The following is a 14,836-nucleotide window of genomic DNA, read 5'->3' on the forward strand; positions in this document are numbered from 1 at the left end:
CGACACTCAGAACACACTGAGAGTAACAACACTACACAACCCTCACTGAGATAACACACACTGACACTCAGAACACACTGAGAGTAACACACTACACAACCCTCACTGAGATAACACACACTGACACACAGAACACACTGAGAGTAACAACACTACACAACCCTCACTGAGATAACACACACTGACACTCAGAACACACTGAGAGTAACACACTACACAACCCTCACTGAGATAACACACACTGACACTCAGAACACACTGACTGTAACACACTACACAACCCTCACTGAGATAACACACACTGACACTCAGAACACACTGACTGTAACAACACTACACAACCCTCACTGAGATAACACACACTAACACTCAGAACACACTGAGAGTAACACACTACACAACCCTCACTGAGATAACACACACTGACACTCAGAACACACTGACTGTAACACACTACACAACCCTCACTGAGATAACACACACTGACACTCAGAACACACTGAGAGTAACACACTACACAACCCTCACTGAGATAACACACACTGACACTCAGAACACACTGAGAGTAACACACTACACAACCCTCACTGAGATAACACACACTGACACTCAGAACACACTGAGAGTAACACACTACACAACCCTCACTGAGATAACACACACTGACACTCAGAACACACTGAGAGTAACACAATACACAACCCTCACTGAGATAACACACACTGACACTCAGAACACACTGACTGTAACACACTACACAACCCTCACTGAGATAACACACACTGACACTCAGAACACACTGAGAGTAACACACTACACAACCCTCACTGAGATAACACACACTGACACTCAGAACACACTGAGAGTAACACACTACACAACTCTCACTGAGATAACACACACTGACACTCAGAACACACTGAGAGGAAAACACTACACAACCCTCACTGAGATAACACACACTGACACTCAGAACACACTGAGAGTAACACACTACACAACCCTCACTGAGATAACACACACCGACACTCAGAACACACTGAGAGTAACAACACTACACAACCCTCACTGAGATAACACACACTGACACTCAGAACACACTGAGAGTAACACACTACACAACCCTCACTGAGATAACACACACTGACACACAGAACACACTGAGAGTAACAACACTACACAACCCTCACTGAGATAACACACACTGACACTCAGAACACACTGAGAGTAACACACTACACAACCCTCACTGAGATAACACACACTGACACTCAGAACACACTGACTGTAACACACTACACAACCCTCACTGAGATAACACACACTGACACTCAGAACACACTGACTGTAACAACACTACACAACCCTCACTGAGATAACACACACTAACACTCAGAACACACTGAGAGTAACACACTACACAACCCTCACTGAGATAACACACACTGACACTCAGAACACACTGACTGTAACACACTACACAACCCTCACTGAGATAACACACACTGACACTCAGAACACACTGAGAGTAACACACTACACAACCCTCACTGAGATAACACACACTGACACTCAGAACACACTGAGAGTAACACACTACACAACCCTCACTGAGATAACACACACTGACACTCAGAACACACTGAGAGTAACACACTACACAACCCTCACTGAGATAACACACACTGACACTCAGAACACACTGAGAGTAACACAATACACAACCCTCACTGAGATAACACACACTGACACTCAGAACACACTGACTGTAACACACTACACAACCCTCACTGAGATAACACACACTGACACTCAGAACACACTGAGAGTAACACACTACACAACCCTCACTGAGATAACACACACTGACACTCAGAACACACTGAGAGTAACACACTACACAACTCTCACTGAGATAACACACACTGACACTCAGAACACACTGAGAGGAAAACACTACACAACCCTCACTGAGATAACACACACTGACACTCAGAACACACTGAGAGTAAAACACTACACAACCCTCACTGAGATAACACACACTAACACTCAGAACACACTGAGAGTAACACACTACACAACCCTCACTGAGATAACACACACTGACACTCAGAACACACTGAGAGTAACACACTACACAACCCTCACTGAGATAACACACACTGACACTCAGAACACACTGAGAGGAAGTTACAGAAAATCCAAGCTTTTCATCTTTACAGTTTCAACAATTTCAGACTTCATACAGAGTAATATTTTCTTCAAAGAAAAGAGTGGCATTCTTTCATTTGGTATATTTTCATTTTTAGAATACAACAATTGAAAATTAGCAGTTTGCTTTATGTAATTGTCTGTAGTAATTTACAGTATTACAGTAATGAGAAAAAAGGTAGAAACTAAAAGTACATACTGTAATACTGTAATCCTGCCTCTCTCCAGCATTGGGCCACAAGTGTTCGGCCGTTCAGCTGAAATTGTTTGAACATCAGCAGTGTGTGAAAGGCTGAAATCTATTCTGTTTTGAATGTGTGGTTCACAGTTTTGACAGCAGTGTGTTAGCATTTGAACAAAGTGCTGTAAATCCACAGTGTTGTGCAGGTTGTGTTTAAAGTCGTGGGATAAGTGTGTAGAGTTTTGAAAACTGTGTTCAAGCACTGAAAAACGATCTAGAGTTTGGTCCACATGAACTGCTGCTGTGCAGACTGGAGTTAGAGTTTAGCACATGTAGCACCAGTTGTGCTCACTGTCGTTTAGCAATCGAAAAAAAACCCTGTAAATTACAGTTTTTTTCAATTGTTTACACGCAATTTTGAAAACCGGGTTCTTTTTTTCAAAATATAATCACAATTATCCAAACACCACACTCAATTGGCATAATTCCTAGATTGTTTGCAAAATGACACACCTCTGTCAAAACATACACACTTCAGTCAAAAGATATACACATATATGTAAAAATGCTATCAGTTTTCATTTAACCAACACAGTCCTCAATGATCAGACACTATTGCAGCCAGTTTCACACTGCTGTGATGAATAAAAAACACATTTGTATAAAAGCTATTTTTAGTAAATATCATGTGCTAGATTTTTGACCAGACATTGTTATGTAAGGGATAATTTAGATGAAAAAAATAGTGATTTCTGCAGACTTATATTTCAAGTATTTATTTACAGTATCTCTTACCATAATCTGTAATCAACCAACAATGAAATCAATGACAAAAATAAAATCTGTAGACAAATAAAAATTACTGCATGAAGTACATGCAGTTTGACTAATGTAAAAGCAACAAGAATACTCTTAGAAGAAATGGTTCTATTTAGAACCAGAAATGGTTCCATCCCCCACTTCATATATGGAACTCCAAAATGGCTCTATATAGAACCATTTTTTTGGTAAAAGGTTCTATTGGCCAAGTATGGAACCCCGGTTCTATATATATAACCCAGAGGAACCCTTTTTAAGAGTCTATAGAACCTTTTAGGGGTTCCAAATACATAGCACTGATAGACCCTTTTAAGGTTCTATATAGAACCTTTTCTTCTAAGAGTGTGATTTGTGATTTTTTCCAGAGGTTTGGTTGATCTCTTTGTCCAGAAAGACAAAACATTACAAAATTATTACAGGGGGGCAATTCTAAATAACCAGGGTTCCCTAGAGAAAATGAAGAATGAAATCTGGGCTGGTCTCCTCCACAGCATGTCCTGTGACAAAGTCCCCTTGCACACCAGGTGCAACCCGTCCTGGTGTTGGTATAGGAGAGCGGAGGAAAATGGAGAAACTCCAGAAAGCCACAGGCTCCATGCAGGGAACTTTTTGTCTCGGGAGGTGGGCCAGAAGCTGATACCTGTCTACCACCGCATGTCAAGTGACAGTCTGCTGCAGCGCATGCAGCATGGTGGCACTCAAAATGCGAATGAGTGCCTCAACTCAGTAATTTGGGCCCGCTGTCCAAAAACAGTGTTTGTGGGTAAGAGTAGGGTTGAGGCAGCAGCAAGTATGGCCATTTCAACTTTTAATGAGGGGGCCTCTACCATGCTTGCCATTATGGATAAGCTTTGGCTGGAAAGCACTGTCGTTACAGTCAGCACCATCAGGGAAACCGACATGCTGAGGATCACAAAAGCCGAATCCATCCAGTCTGAGCGTGCAAAACGTTGCAGAAAGACTCTGAGCACAGCTAAAAAGCTGAAAAGGCATCAGCAAGAGAGGGGTGAGGGGCCTACATATGGTGCAGGCATGGAGAGCTAGGCTTTCAAAAGTCATGGGTGAACTTTGTGTTCCGATGGACATAAAAGAGAGTTGCAGTTCTGATAAGTTTGTGTCTGTATCTGTGGTTCTCAGTGGTTAGTTGAAGGTCTTATTTGGCAATGTTGTTTTATTCAGTTGTCATTTTTCATGTAAATTGTTAAAAACAATAACTTGGCCAGTTATTTTGCTTGTTAGCAATGTTTTCATGTAGAAATGTGTGGAATTTTAGAATATAAATTTTTAAAGCCCGTTTTCTCAAAATGACTTTTTTCTCATACTCAAAGTCTGAAATCTCCACTTCAGTAGCACCTATATACACCAAACTTTCCAGTCTTGTACCTAGTTATATTATGAAGACATTTACAGAGGGATTTGTAAATATATTATTCCTAGCCTGATTTATGTAACATTTTATCCCAAAAAACATGGCGAAAATCATTTTTTTAAGACTATTGATGGTATATTCTGATTTACAGGATAACAAAAGTAGATATCCATAAATCCTTCTGTAATTTTTTCCCCATCTATTATATGAACACAATGAAAAAAAAATTGAACCTGGCTTTATCCTATAGTCAGATTTCGTTATTTTAAAGATATGCAAATTAGCGCATATTTAATCAGATGATGCCTCATTTGCATATTTAAACATTAAATTACAGAAAACTTGTAATACATTTTTTTCTCATCTTAATGTAGGTAATCAACTGGGAAAGTTTCATGGTGATATCTGCTAGTTTAAAATTTTACCCTATTCACCTGTAGTGTCTCGCTTTAACTCTATAATAAGTAAATCCACTTCACCAGATAATTACTCCTCGACAGGGATGCCATAGAAATACACAGAGCGACCGCGAAACCGGTTCTCTGGTGCATAAGGTCTATAATGTTCAACAGCCAATCAGAATGAAGCATTCAACAGCTACGTAGTATAACTAGAGCTAAACCTCTGCACATTCTCAATAAGAACTTTATTAAATGTAGTCATGTAATCTATAATAAAGTGTAACTAGTTTGTCATAAGTGAATATTGTAAAGGTGTTTTTGAAGTTTAATCGAAGCTCTTCCTGCTCTACATACTTGAGTTTTTCCAGTCTGTAGTTTGGATCCTTGAGTTTATCAGAGAGCAGCTTGACTCCTGAATCTCCTGGGTGGTTGTAGCTCAGATCCAGCTCTCTCAGGTGTGAGGGGTTTGAACTCAGAGCTGAAGACACATAACCACTGCCTTCCTCTGTCACCATACAACCAGACAATCTACAAAAACATACAGCAACAGTCCACATGACATTAGTTTGGCATTCACGTCTCCTTCACACAATGACCTGCGTAGTTTGTACTTTCAGCTGTTATTTTCTGTAGATTCTTAAAAGTAACAAAAACATTACTTAGCAAAGCATTAATTATGATTGTGGCTTTTCTCAAAAAAAGAAACCTGGGTGGGGGGTTCTGCGCTCCTATTGGTTTTTGGTTTGACGGTTGTCAGTGTAAAGTCACACTGCCAGAATTTTGTTTTATATTTACTTGTAATATGATCAAACATTTCAGATGTTGACCTAGGAGCAGAGGAATCTTTTCAAGGATTCAAAAATGTGTCTCTGACAGTCAAATCGTGGTCAAAATCGTACAGTGTGACCCTGGATTTAGCAGCAGGGAACAGTAAAGGTAAAGGACACCTAAGTAGTAAGTTTAGGCATAGGGATGAAACCCTGAAGTAACATTTTTCATTTCTCTCACCTTAATTAGCTTATCAACTTCTACACTGCTTCAGTGTTTCTTTTTTAACACTCTGAATGTGGATTATATAAACACTGAGCAGTGTACATTACTGGGGATTTTGATGCATGGAATCATCCTGGAGAAGATCAACATTAAAGTATGATTTTTGCACCAGAGGGCAGGTAGCAAGGTCAAGCCCCAGTGATGATGTTAATTTGTGTGGTGATGAATATTGGTATTGAATGCATTATTTTCTGACGGCAAATGTCCATAATTACAACAAAATTGGAAATTACAACAATGCAAATGCGGTTTTTGTCTCTTCTTCTGGCATTGTATCAGATTTGTTGACAAAATTGTAAAAATATATATTTTTGTATTAATTGTTTAATGGAAACCCATTTACCTCAGTATCTGTAGCTGACAGTTTGGACTCTTCAGTCCACTAGAAAGCAGCTTCACTCCTGAATCCTGCAGGTCATTGTTACTCAGGTCCAGCTCTCTCAGGACGTTTGAGGATTGAAGAACTGAAGACAAACTCTCACAAGATTGAACGGTGAGATTACAGCTATGTAACCTGTGTGGAGAACAAAACAAACAGCAATATTAATGTGTTTTTCATGTAGGGTTTATAACAGGGGTTCTCAGCTCAGGCCCTTGAGATCCACTTTCTGGCCGAGTTTAGCTCAAACTCTTATCAAATACACCTGAACAAACTAATCACGGTCATCTGGATTACTATAAAGTAGCAGGCAGGAGAGTCTGATCAGGGTTAAACTCTGCAGGAAAGTGGATCTTAAGGGCCAGAGATGAGAACCCGTGGTCTATAATCTGAAACACACATAGCAAAATCCCCAGAGTAAAATGAACATTGCTCAGTGTTCATATGTGTCCACTGTACAATCTACAACTGACTTACACACAGACACACAGCCTAAGATGAAATCAACTGAATATAAAATAAGACATTACTCTGTACTCTCTCAAGATCTCAGCAGAGGATGATTAAACAACCACTAACCAGGAGGATTTTAACTTTATCCATGACAATGACATATCCAGAGCCGGTCCACCCTATATGCAAAGAACACAAGTTGCCCAAACCACCAGTCGTCCCCTTGCTCTCAAAGATGTGTTCATGATTAGGGCTCCACGATCAATTTAATTAAATTTAAATTTTACTTTGAATGATTATGAAAACACCATTTCCTTTGAAGCAGTGTGCTATCGCCCTTCCTACGTAACTTTCAAATCAGTCGAATCATGTAACGTGATACACAGTCTCCTTCTGGATGTTCTCGATACTAAAAAGAAGTGTAAAGTTAAAAGTGTATTGACCAGTGAGAGATACTGTTCCCCAGGCGGCTTTCTGTGTACGCAATCCAAAGCAAAACACAGAGAAGTATAGGCTAATCTGAGCCTCAGGTGTGTGCTTAAATGGACAAATCCACACAGAAATATGTCCAAATGTCTTCAATTAAATGCAGTCAGTAATGTTTTAAGTAGGGACGCACAAATACCACTTTTTCCAGAAGGAGTCCAATATCAATACTTTAATTTTTGGTATTTGCTGAGACCGACACCTGTATTTTCACTACATTTGTAACTTTTTGATATATTGAAACAAAAGGTTTTAAAACCATATTAGTTAGCTTAATTTGTTTAGTAAATATATATTTCCTTCAGTTATTTTCATGCTTAAGCCTGTTAAACTGTATTTTGAGAGGTTCAGTTGCTTTACCATATTTGATCCATCATGTAATTGCACAGCACATATTTAAAGCAGCTCCAGCAGGGCTCAGTGTGTCACAGTCCTCTGTCTGCACCAGTCTGTCTCTTCATCTGCACGACACTTCCCCGGATCCTTTTGTTTCTACTCCCGGACTCACTCCCCAATCAACCACCTGTTCCTCGTCCTGTCATCATCATTTTCACCTGTTTGCACCTCGTTTAGTTTGATTCCTCTGTGTATTTAGTTCCATCTCATTCAGTCTGTCTTGGTCGGTCGATGTTGAATGTTACCTGGTGTTACCCTGTCTTCCTGCCTGAATTTTGGATTAAATAAGTATCTTTGTATTAATCTGGACTCCTCCTGTTCCTTCTGCCTGCACTCCTGCACTCCCACCACCACACCCCGTGACAGATCGACCGACCACATCAACATGAACCCTGCTACTATGCAGGGGATTCTCCTGCCGATTCGGCGCCCTCGTTTGATCCTCATCCCCAGAAAACCTGCGCTCACCGTCAGCCCTGCCAAGCCTGCGCTCACCGTCAGCCCTGCCGAGCCCGAGCTTCCCCCGCTGGTTCCGTCCAGCTCTCACGAGCACGAACTCTCCGCCCCACTGGTTCTGTCCAGCTCTCCCGAGCACGAACTCTCTGCCCCGCTGGTTCCGTCCAGCTCTCCCGAGCACGAACTCTCCGCCCCGCTGGTTCCGTCCAGCTCTCCCGAGTATGAACTCTCTGCCCCGCTGGTTCAGTCCAGCCCTCCCGAGTATGAACTCTCCTCTCCGCTGGTTCCGTCCAGCTCTCCCGTGCACGAACTCTCCGCCCCGCTGGTTCCGTCCAGCTTTCCCGAGCACGAACTCTCCGCCCCGCTGGTTCCGTCCAGCTTTCCCGAGCACGAACTCTCCGCCCTGCTGGTTCCGTCCAGCTCTACCGAGCATGAACTCCCCTCTCCGCTGATTCCGTCCATCCCTTCCGAGCCTGAACTCTCTCCCCCGCTGGTTCCGTCCAGCTCTTCCGAGTCAGTTCTCCCCTCATCGCTGGTCCCGTCCAGCTCTCCCGAACCTGAGCTCTCCTCACCGCTGGTTCCAACCAGCCTCGTCCAGCCATCGCCCGAGACCGTCCAGACTGTCCAGCCAGAGACCGTCCAGACCGTCCAGCCAGAGACCGTCCAGACCGTCCAGCGAGAGACCGGCCAGACCGTCCAGCCAGAGGACCGGCCAGACCGTCCAGCCAGAGACCGTCCAGCCAGAGACCGTCCAGCCCGAGACCGTCCAGCCCGAGACCGTCCAGCCCGAGACCGTCCAGCCCGAGACCGTCCACTCCCCATCTGCCCTTCATCCGGGGACTCAACCCAAATATTTTTTTTGGGGGGGGCCCAGTGTCCCAGCCACGGCCGCTCGAAGGGCTGTCACCGCCGTGGCCGCCCGAAGGGACCTCACCGCCATGGCCGCCCGAAGGGACCTCACCGCCGTGGCCGCCCGAAGGGTCCTCGCCGCCGTGGCCGCCCGAAGGGACCTCGCCGCCGTGGCCGCCCGAAGGGACCTCGCCGCCGTGGCCGCCCGAAGGGACCTCGCCGCCGTGGCCGCCCGAAGCGACCTCGCCGCCGTGGCCGCCCGAAGCGACCTCGCCGCCGTGGCCGCCTGAAGCGACCTCGCCGCCGTGGCCGCCCGAAGGGACCTCGCCGCCGTGGCCGCCCGAAGGGACCTCATCGCCTTGGCTGCCCGAAGGGTTCTCACAGCCTGCTCCGCCCTGGCCACGCCCACAGCCTGCTCCGCCCTGGCCACGCCCTCAGCCTGCTCCGCCCTGGCAACGCCCTCATCCTGCTCCGCCCTGGCCACGCCCTCATCCTGCTCCGCCCTGGCCACGCCCTCATCCTGCTCCGCCCTGGCCACGCCCTCATCCTGCTCCGCCCTGGCCACACCCTCGTCCTGCTCCGCCCTGGAGGCTTCCTCCTCCAGTCCACACCCTCCACAGCCTCCAGGGCACCCACCCCCTTTCCCATTGATGTTACGGCGTGAAGTCACGCCTACCGGGAGGGGGGAGTGATGTCACAGTCCTCCGTCTGCACCAGTCTGTCTCGTCATCTGCACTACACTTCCCCGGATCCTTTTGTTTCTACTCCCGGACTCACTCCCCAATCAGCCACCTGTTCCTCGTCCTGTCATCATCATTTTCACCTGTTTGCACCTCGTTTAGTTTGATTCCTCTGTGTATTTAGTTCCATCTCATTCAGTCTGTCTTGGTCGGTCGATGTTGAATGTTACCTGGTGTTACCCTGTCTTCCTGCCTGAATTTTGGATTAAATAAGTATCTTTGTATTAATCTGGACTCCACCTGTTCCTTCTGCCTGCACTCCTGCACTCCCACCACCACACCCCGTGACACAGTGCTGAGGATTGGGTCAGTGGTTCAAATGTTTAGATACCAGTGACAATTTAACTGAGAGGGGTTAAAGCACTAGCATATAGTTTTCCTATTGTTAGTTTAAAGCAGTGTTTCTCAAACTTTTTCAGCCCAAGGACTACTTTATCTCGCAATTTTTTTCTGAGGGCCACCTAACCAAATCCCACTCTAACATGCCCCCCAGAAAACAACAAAATTGCAAGGATAAGGTTTTTAATTTTAAGAATTATTAAAACACAAATGCAATAATATGATCAGGAATTATTATTTGAATTATATTTAATTTGAAAAAGTAAATGTGAAATGAGCTGCAGCTTAATATGAACAACAAACTGCACATGTGGGGGGAAAATGCAATTAAACATACTGTCACAGCCTAGGTCCCACTTAATGTTATTCCAAAGAGCCATTAGTTTAAAACTAAGGTGGTGGGCATATGCAGTCTATGGTTGTAACTATGGTAACAATAAAATGCTGAAAAAATTTTTCCCCTTACTGTCCAAATATCACTGAAATTACTGGGATTTTACACATGAAACAAAAACTAGTACTTTAATAAACTAACAGATTTGTAGATTTTATATTTTGAGATTTCCATCTAAAACTGAACGTGAATATTAATGAGACGAGTAGTGCTGCTTCTCACACATCAGTTTCTGAATGTCTGGCTCCAAAGAGGAGAGTTTCAGTTTCTAGGCTCCACGCCCATGCAGCCTGAAAAGTTCTGAAAGACATCAGAAGAGTCTGTGAATCGCTAGACACACCTCTACAATAACCGTCATTAAATGTCAAATATTATATTATATGCGTCTCTATAGCACGCGTTGTGATTATCATGCAATTTATACGCGACAATTAGTTTTTACGTATGCTACATGTGATAAGCAGTTTTTCTCATGCATTTGATACGCACTTTATTGCGTGTAATACACACGCACCACTAAATCCTACCCAACCTATAATACACACGCACCCGACACCACTACTAAACCTACCCATGCGTATCATATGCACGTAAAAACTCTTTTTTTTGCATGTAAATTGCACAATAAACACAGTGCACGCTATAGAGATGCATTTAGTGAGTTGGGTTGTCATCGCATTTACAAAACTAGGTGAACAACACGGGCTAGTTGTCTTTTCATTATTCTTATTCTTTCAATGGCTATTTTCACTGTCAACTTTTCTCTTTAGACCAGGGGTGCCCAAACTTTTTCCTACGAAGGGCCAAAAATCTAACTTGATTGTGGGCCGTGGGCCAAAAGTAAATTTTGCATCATAAATCAAACGGTATTACATTAAAGTTGCTATGGGTTTATTTATTTTATAATATTTAAAATAAATATAAAACAACTTCATTCTGATTAACTAATGCAGTTTTATTTGTAAAGTTTTGCATTTTAAAGAAATCCCCTCCAGTGTTTCCTCTAGGATTTTTCCAAGCTGTGGTGGCAGGCCCATATCCCCAGGGGGAGGGGGCGTGGCCCACGAGTGATATTCCCTTAGGCCACGCCCCCTTGTCTCCCCTAAGTATTATAATATGAAAGGCTCCACAAGCAGCAAAGCGATCGAGCTTTTTTAAAAAATTATTAGGCTTAAAAAAATATAACAGCTTTTAAATAAAGTGAACTTCAAACAATCCTCACATAAACCCATAAGCGCCATATTTACCTGTGCCCTTCCTGTCTTAAAAAGTAGGATAAAGAAATTGAATAAACAGTCTGCGCTGCATGAATTATAAATTATATACAGACTTTATTAAAGCTACTAAAGTTCTTTAGTCAAGAGCAGTGAGTAAAAAGAGCAGCAGTTGCCGAGACGCGGATCTCATGCGCGCCTCATTCTCCCACATGCACAACTCTTTTCGTCCATATAAGACTTTTCTTATGCTATTAACATACTCGACAAAACGACATTTTGGCATAATTGTGTGTGTTATTGTTCGTTCAAGCTCGAAAGAGAATTGCATTCTCTGGTACGCGGTCTGTGTATATGCGCATTATTCTGGCGCGCGTCTTTCTGCGAGTCTCATTCAGGACATCCAGGCAGCGCGCTCTCTTTTGACTTCTTGTCGTACAAAATGCAAAACGGCATTTTCACGAATAAGAGCGGGATCATGTAACACTAGTCAAAGGATGACAAAAAAGAAGAGATATCCTACTGTACTGCGTTAATATCCCTAATTTGTTTATTTCATAAAATCGCGGCATTTTGCGTTATATAGCCTACTAAACGCTATTATTACGATTGCTATATGATAGGGGTTTCATCAACTAGTCGACTAGTCGACTGTCACAACCACTAGTTGGCGCTGTTGGCATTAGTCGACTAGTCGGAAACAAAATGATGACATATATATAGATATATTTTTTTGTTAACTATCCCTTTAAATACAAGCGGCAGTACTATATACTATAAGCACTATAAGGCGCACCTTCAATGACCTATTTTAGAACATTTTTCAAACGTTTGACTGGGTTTGCGTTATGCATCCACTAGATGTGCTAAAGGGAATGCAGCGAGTGCGCGGCGTCGGAGGTGAGGCGTTTATTTAGTAAGCGTGAGCGCGCTGGGGCGGGCACGTAACTTACATTCGCAGCCTGCTGACAGCAGTGTCTGTATAATGCGCTCCGGATTATAAAGCTTGAGAAAAGGCCGGATTGAGAACATTAAAGGCTTTTAAGTGCACTTTATAGTGCGGAAAATACGAGTACTACTCTCGCTTTTAGACCAGCACGCGACGTGTTTAATATAGACGCATATTAGCCTACACCAGATTTTCTCTCAAATGTTTGCTTTCACTTTCTATATGGGGAGGCTGCACTTTAGACAAAGCCAATTCTGTTTATGTAAACATTGTGTGTATTTAACAGTATTAGCAATATAAGACTTGAAAGATAACTTAGTCCAGTATTCAGGCGCTGTTTGACAGGTTTCTAATGCCTGTGAGCGTCGGGGATATGCCGCGCGCTCAGGAAAGCGCACGTTAGAACAGCGCGTGAATTAAATGTTTAACCGGCAAGGCTTATGCAAACAATGCACTTTTGTGAATTGCAGTGTCCCGTACCTATTCCTTAACGTGTGATGTGTAGGCTACGTCGCGTTGTACAGTTGAGAGGCGCCAGAACTGATAGAATGCACTGTAACACGATACTACTACTACCATATTTCTTCAAAAGCAGATCGTGGAGACATTTACTATTCGTGTTGTCGCACACCCCTAGAATAAACCATTTAACGACTAGTCGACTAGTCGTCGACTGTTATGCAAAACTAGTCGACTAGCAAAAATCAGTAGTTGTGAAACCCCTACTATATGATATGATTAATCGTGCAGCACTAATGCTTAGTGTATTCTATCTATGCAACAGTTTTTTTTAGCCTTTTCTTTTAACATTTTTAAACTTCAGTTACACAGTGCGCATGAAGAACAATTATAGCACTCGACTCCAGTGCTGTAATCTTACGGACACCTGGGAGAAAGGGATATGATTTAGAAAGGGCAATAAACTCCAACGAGATAAAGTCATTTTAGACCTTTATGCTTTATCTACAAATAAAGTAGCCTATTATAGGCTAATGGGAACATTGATCTTGAAGAGAGTGTCGTCGTGTTACTGTCACAACCGAACGCGACGTGCAGTTTGAATGCTGAATGGAGAATGACTGAGGAGAGATGACTTAACTTTACGACTTAAATATTCATTTTACCTCACATTATGCTATTGAATGACTTTAGAAGTCTTGGAATATAGTGCGAAAACTCGATTGTGCTTTACAAAGTTTTTTATGCCTTTAGTGGGGCTCAACAAAATAACATAATACAGAAGCTGCAGCTGTGCAGGGAGGATTTTAGGTGTGGCGGCCCGCCACAGCGGAATGAATGTAGCGGAAACACTGCTCTCTCCCCGGACGGTATGGCGGGCCAAATCAAAGGATACCACGGGCCACTTTTGGCCCGCGGGCCCTAATTTGGGCATCTCTGCTTTAGACTCTTTGATAGTGACATTTTCTCTCACCAGTTTAAATGTTAACATCACATACACACAACATAATAGCGTACCTCCAGCACGCAAACATAAAAAAATGCAGTTTAGTATGCAAGGATGCCAATGAATACTTCTAAGTTTAAAAGTATCTACATCAAATAATTATTACAATCAGTTAGACTCCATTGTGTAACAAACACATTAAAATGATCCACATTTATTATTCACAATATAGAAAGAGGAAAATAAAACAGTTCGTTAAGAGCATGACTCAAAAATGCCATTAATGGGCTTATTCAAGTCCTCTTTTATTTTTTGAGTTATTTCTATCCATTCCGCATCTCCCACATGTGTGTTTTGGCAAGGCAGGATGTGTTGCAAGATACCGCAATATATCGGGAGACATGTGTCAGAAAGCCTTTCTAAAAATGTAACTTCGTTTTGTATCATTTGTATCTAATTTTTAATCAATGTTTTATCAACCAATTGCCTGGATTTAATAAATAAGAAGCAAATATAACAGACCATATAATTAGGACATGGAGGAGCCAGTGAGATTGCATTGCTCGTGAACTGGAGCTCTTCATAAATGAGCCGAAACTCAGCGTTTAAGCTGCCTCACAGACACAAGAAATATAAAGAAAGCTTAAAAATGTCTAATTTTAAACAAAACAATTCAAACCGAAAAGAAACCGAGTGATCTGCTTATGTAATCCATATGAAAAGTGCATTTCTCTCTACA

General features: G+C 42.7%; 2 protein-coding genes across 2 annotated transcripts in view; both read right to left on the reverse strand.

Moving 5' to 3' along the window:
- The window catches only part of pacsin2 (protein kinase C and casein kinase substrate in neurons 2), a 401,742-nt gene that overhangs the window by 120,063 nt on the left and 266,843 nt on the right, over positions 1-14,836 (reverse strand). The gene's annotated exons all lie outside the window — the stretch shown is intronic.
- Positions 1-14,836, reverse strand: part of LOC120480868 (NACHT, LRR and PYD domains-containing protein 3) — a 59,215-nt gene that overhangs the window by 3,615 nt on the left and 40,764 nt on the right. The window contains exons 9-10 of the mRNA XM_089126982.1: positions 6,381-6,551; positions 5,339-5,512 (exon numbers count right to left, since the gene is read on the reverse strand). Of these exons, the coding sequence (XP_088983108.1) occupies positions 5,339-5,512; positions 6,381-6,551 (345 nt within the window). The remainder of the gene's footprint in view (positions 1-5,338; positions 5,513-6,380; positions 6,552-14,836) is intronic.

This window comes from Pimephales promelas, chromosome 24 (genome assembly GCF_988280905.1).
Source record: "Pimephales promelas chromosome 24, fPimPro1.hap1.1, whole genome shotgun sequence".
In the NCBI taxonomy this organism is placed as follows: domain Eukaryota; kingdom Metazoa; phylum Chordata; class Actinopteri; order Cypriniformes; family Leuciscidae; genus Pimephales; species Pimephales promelas.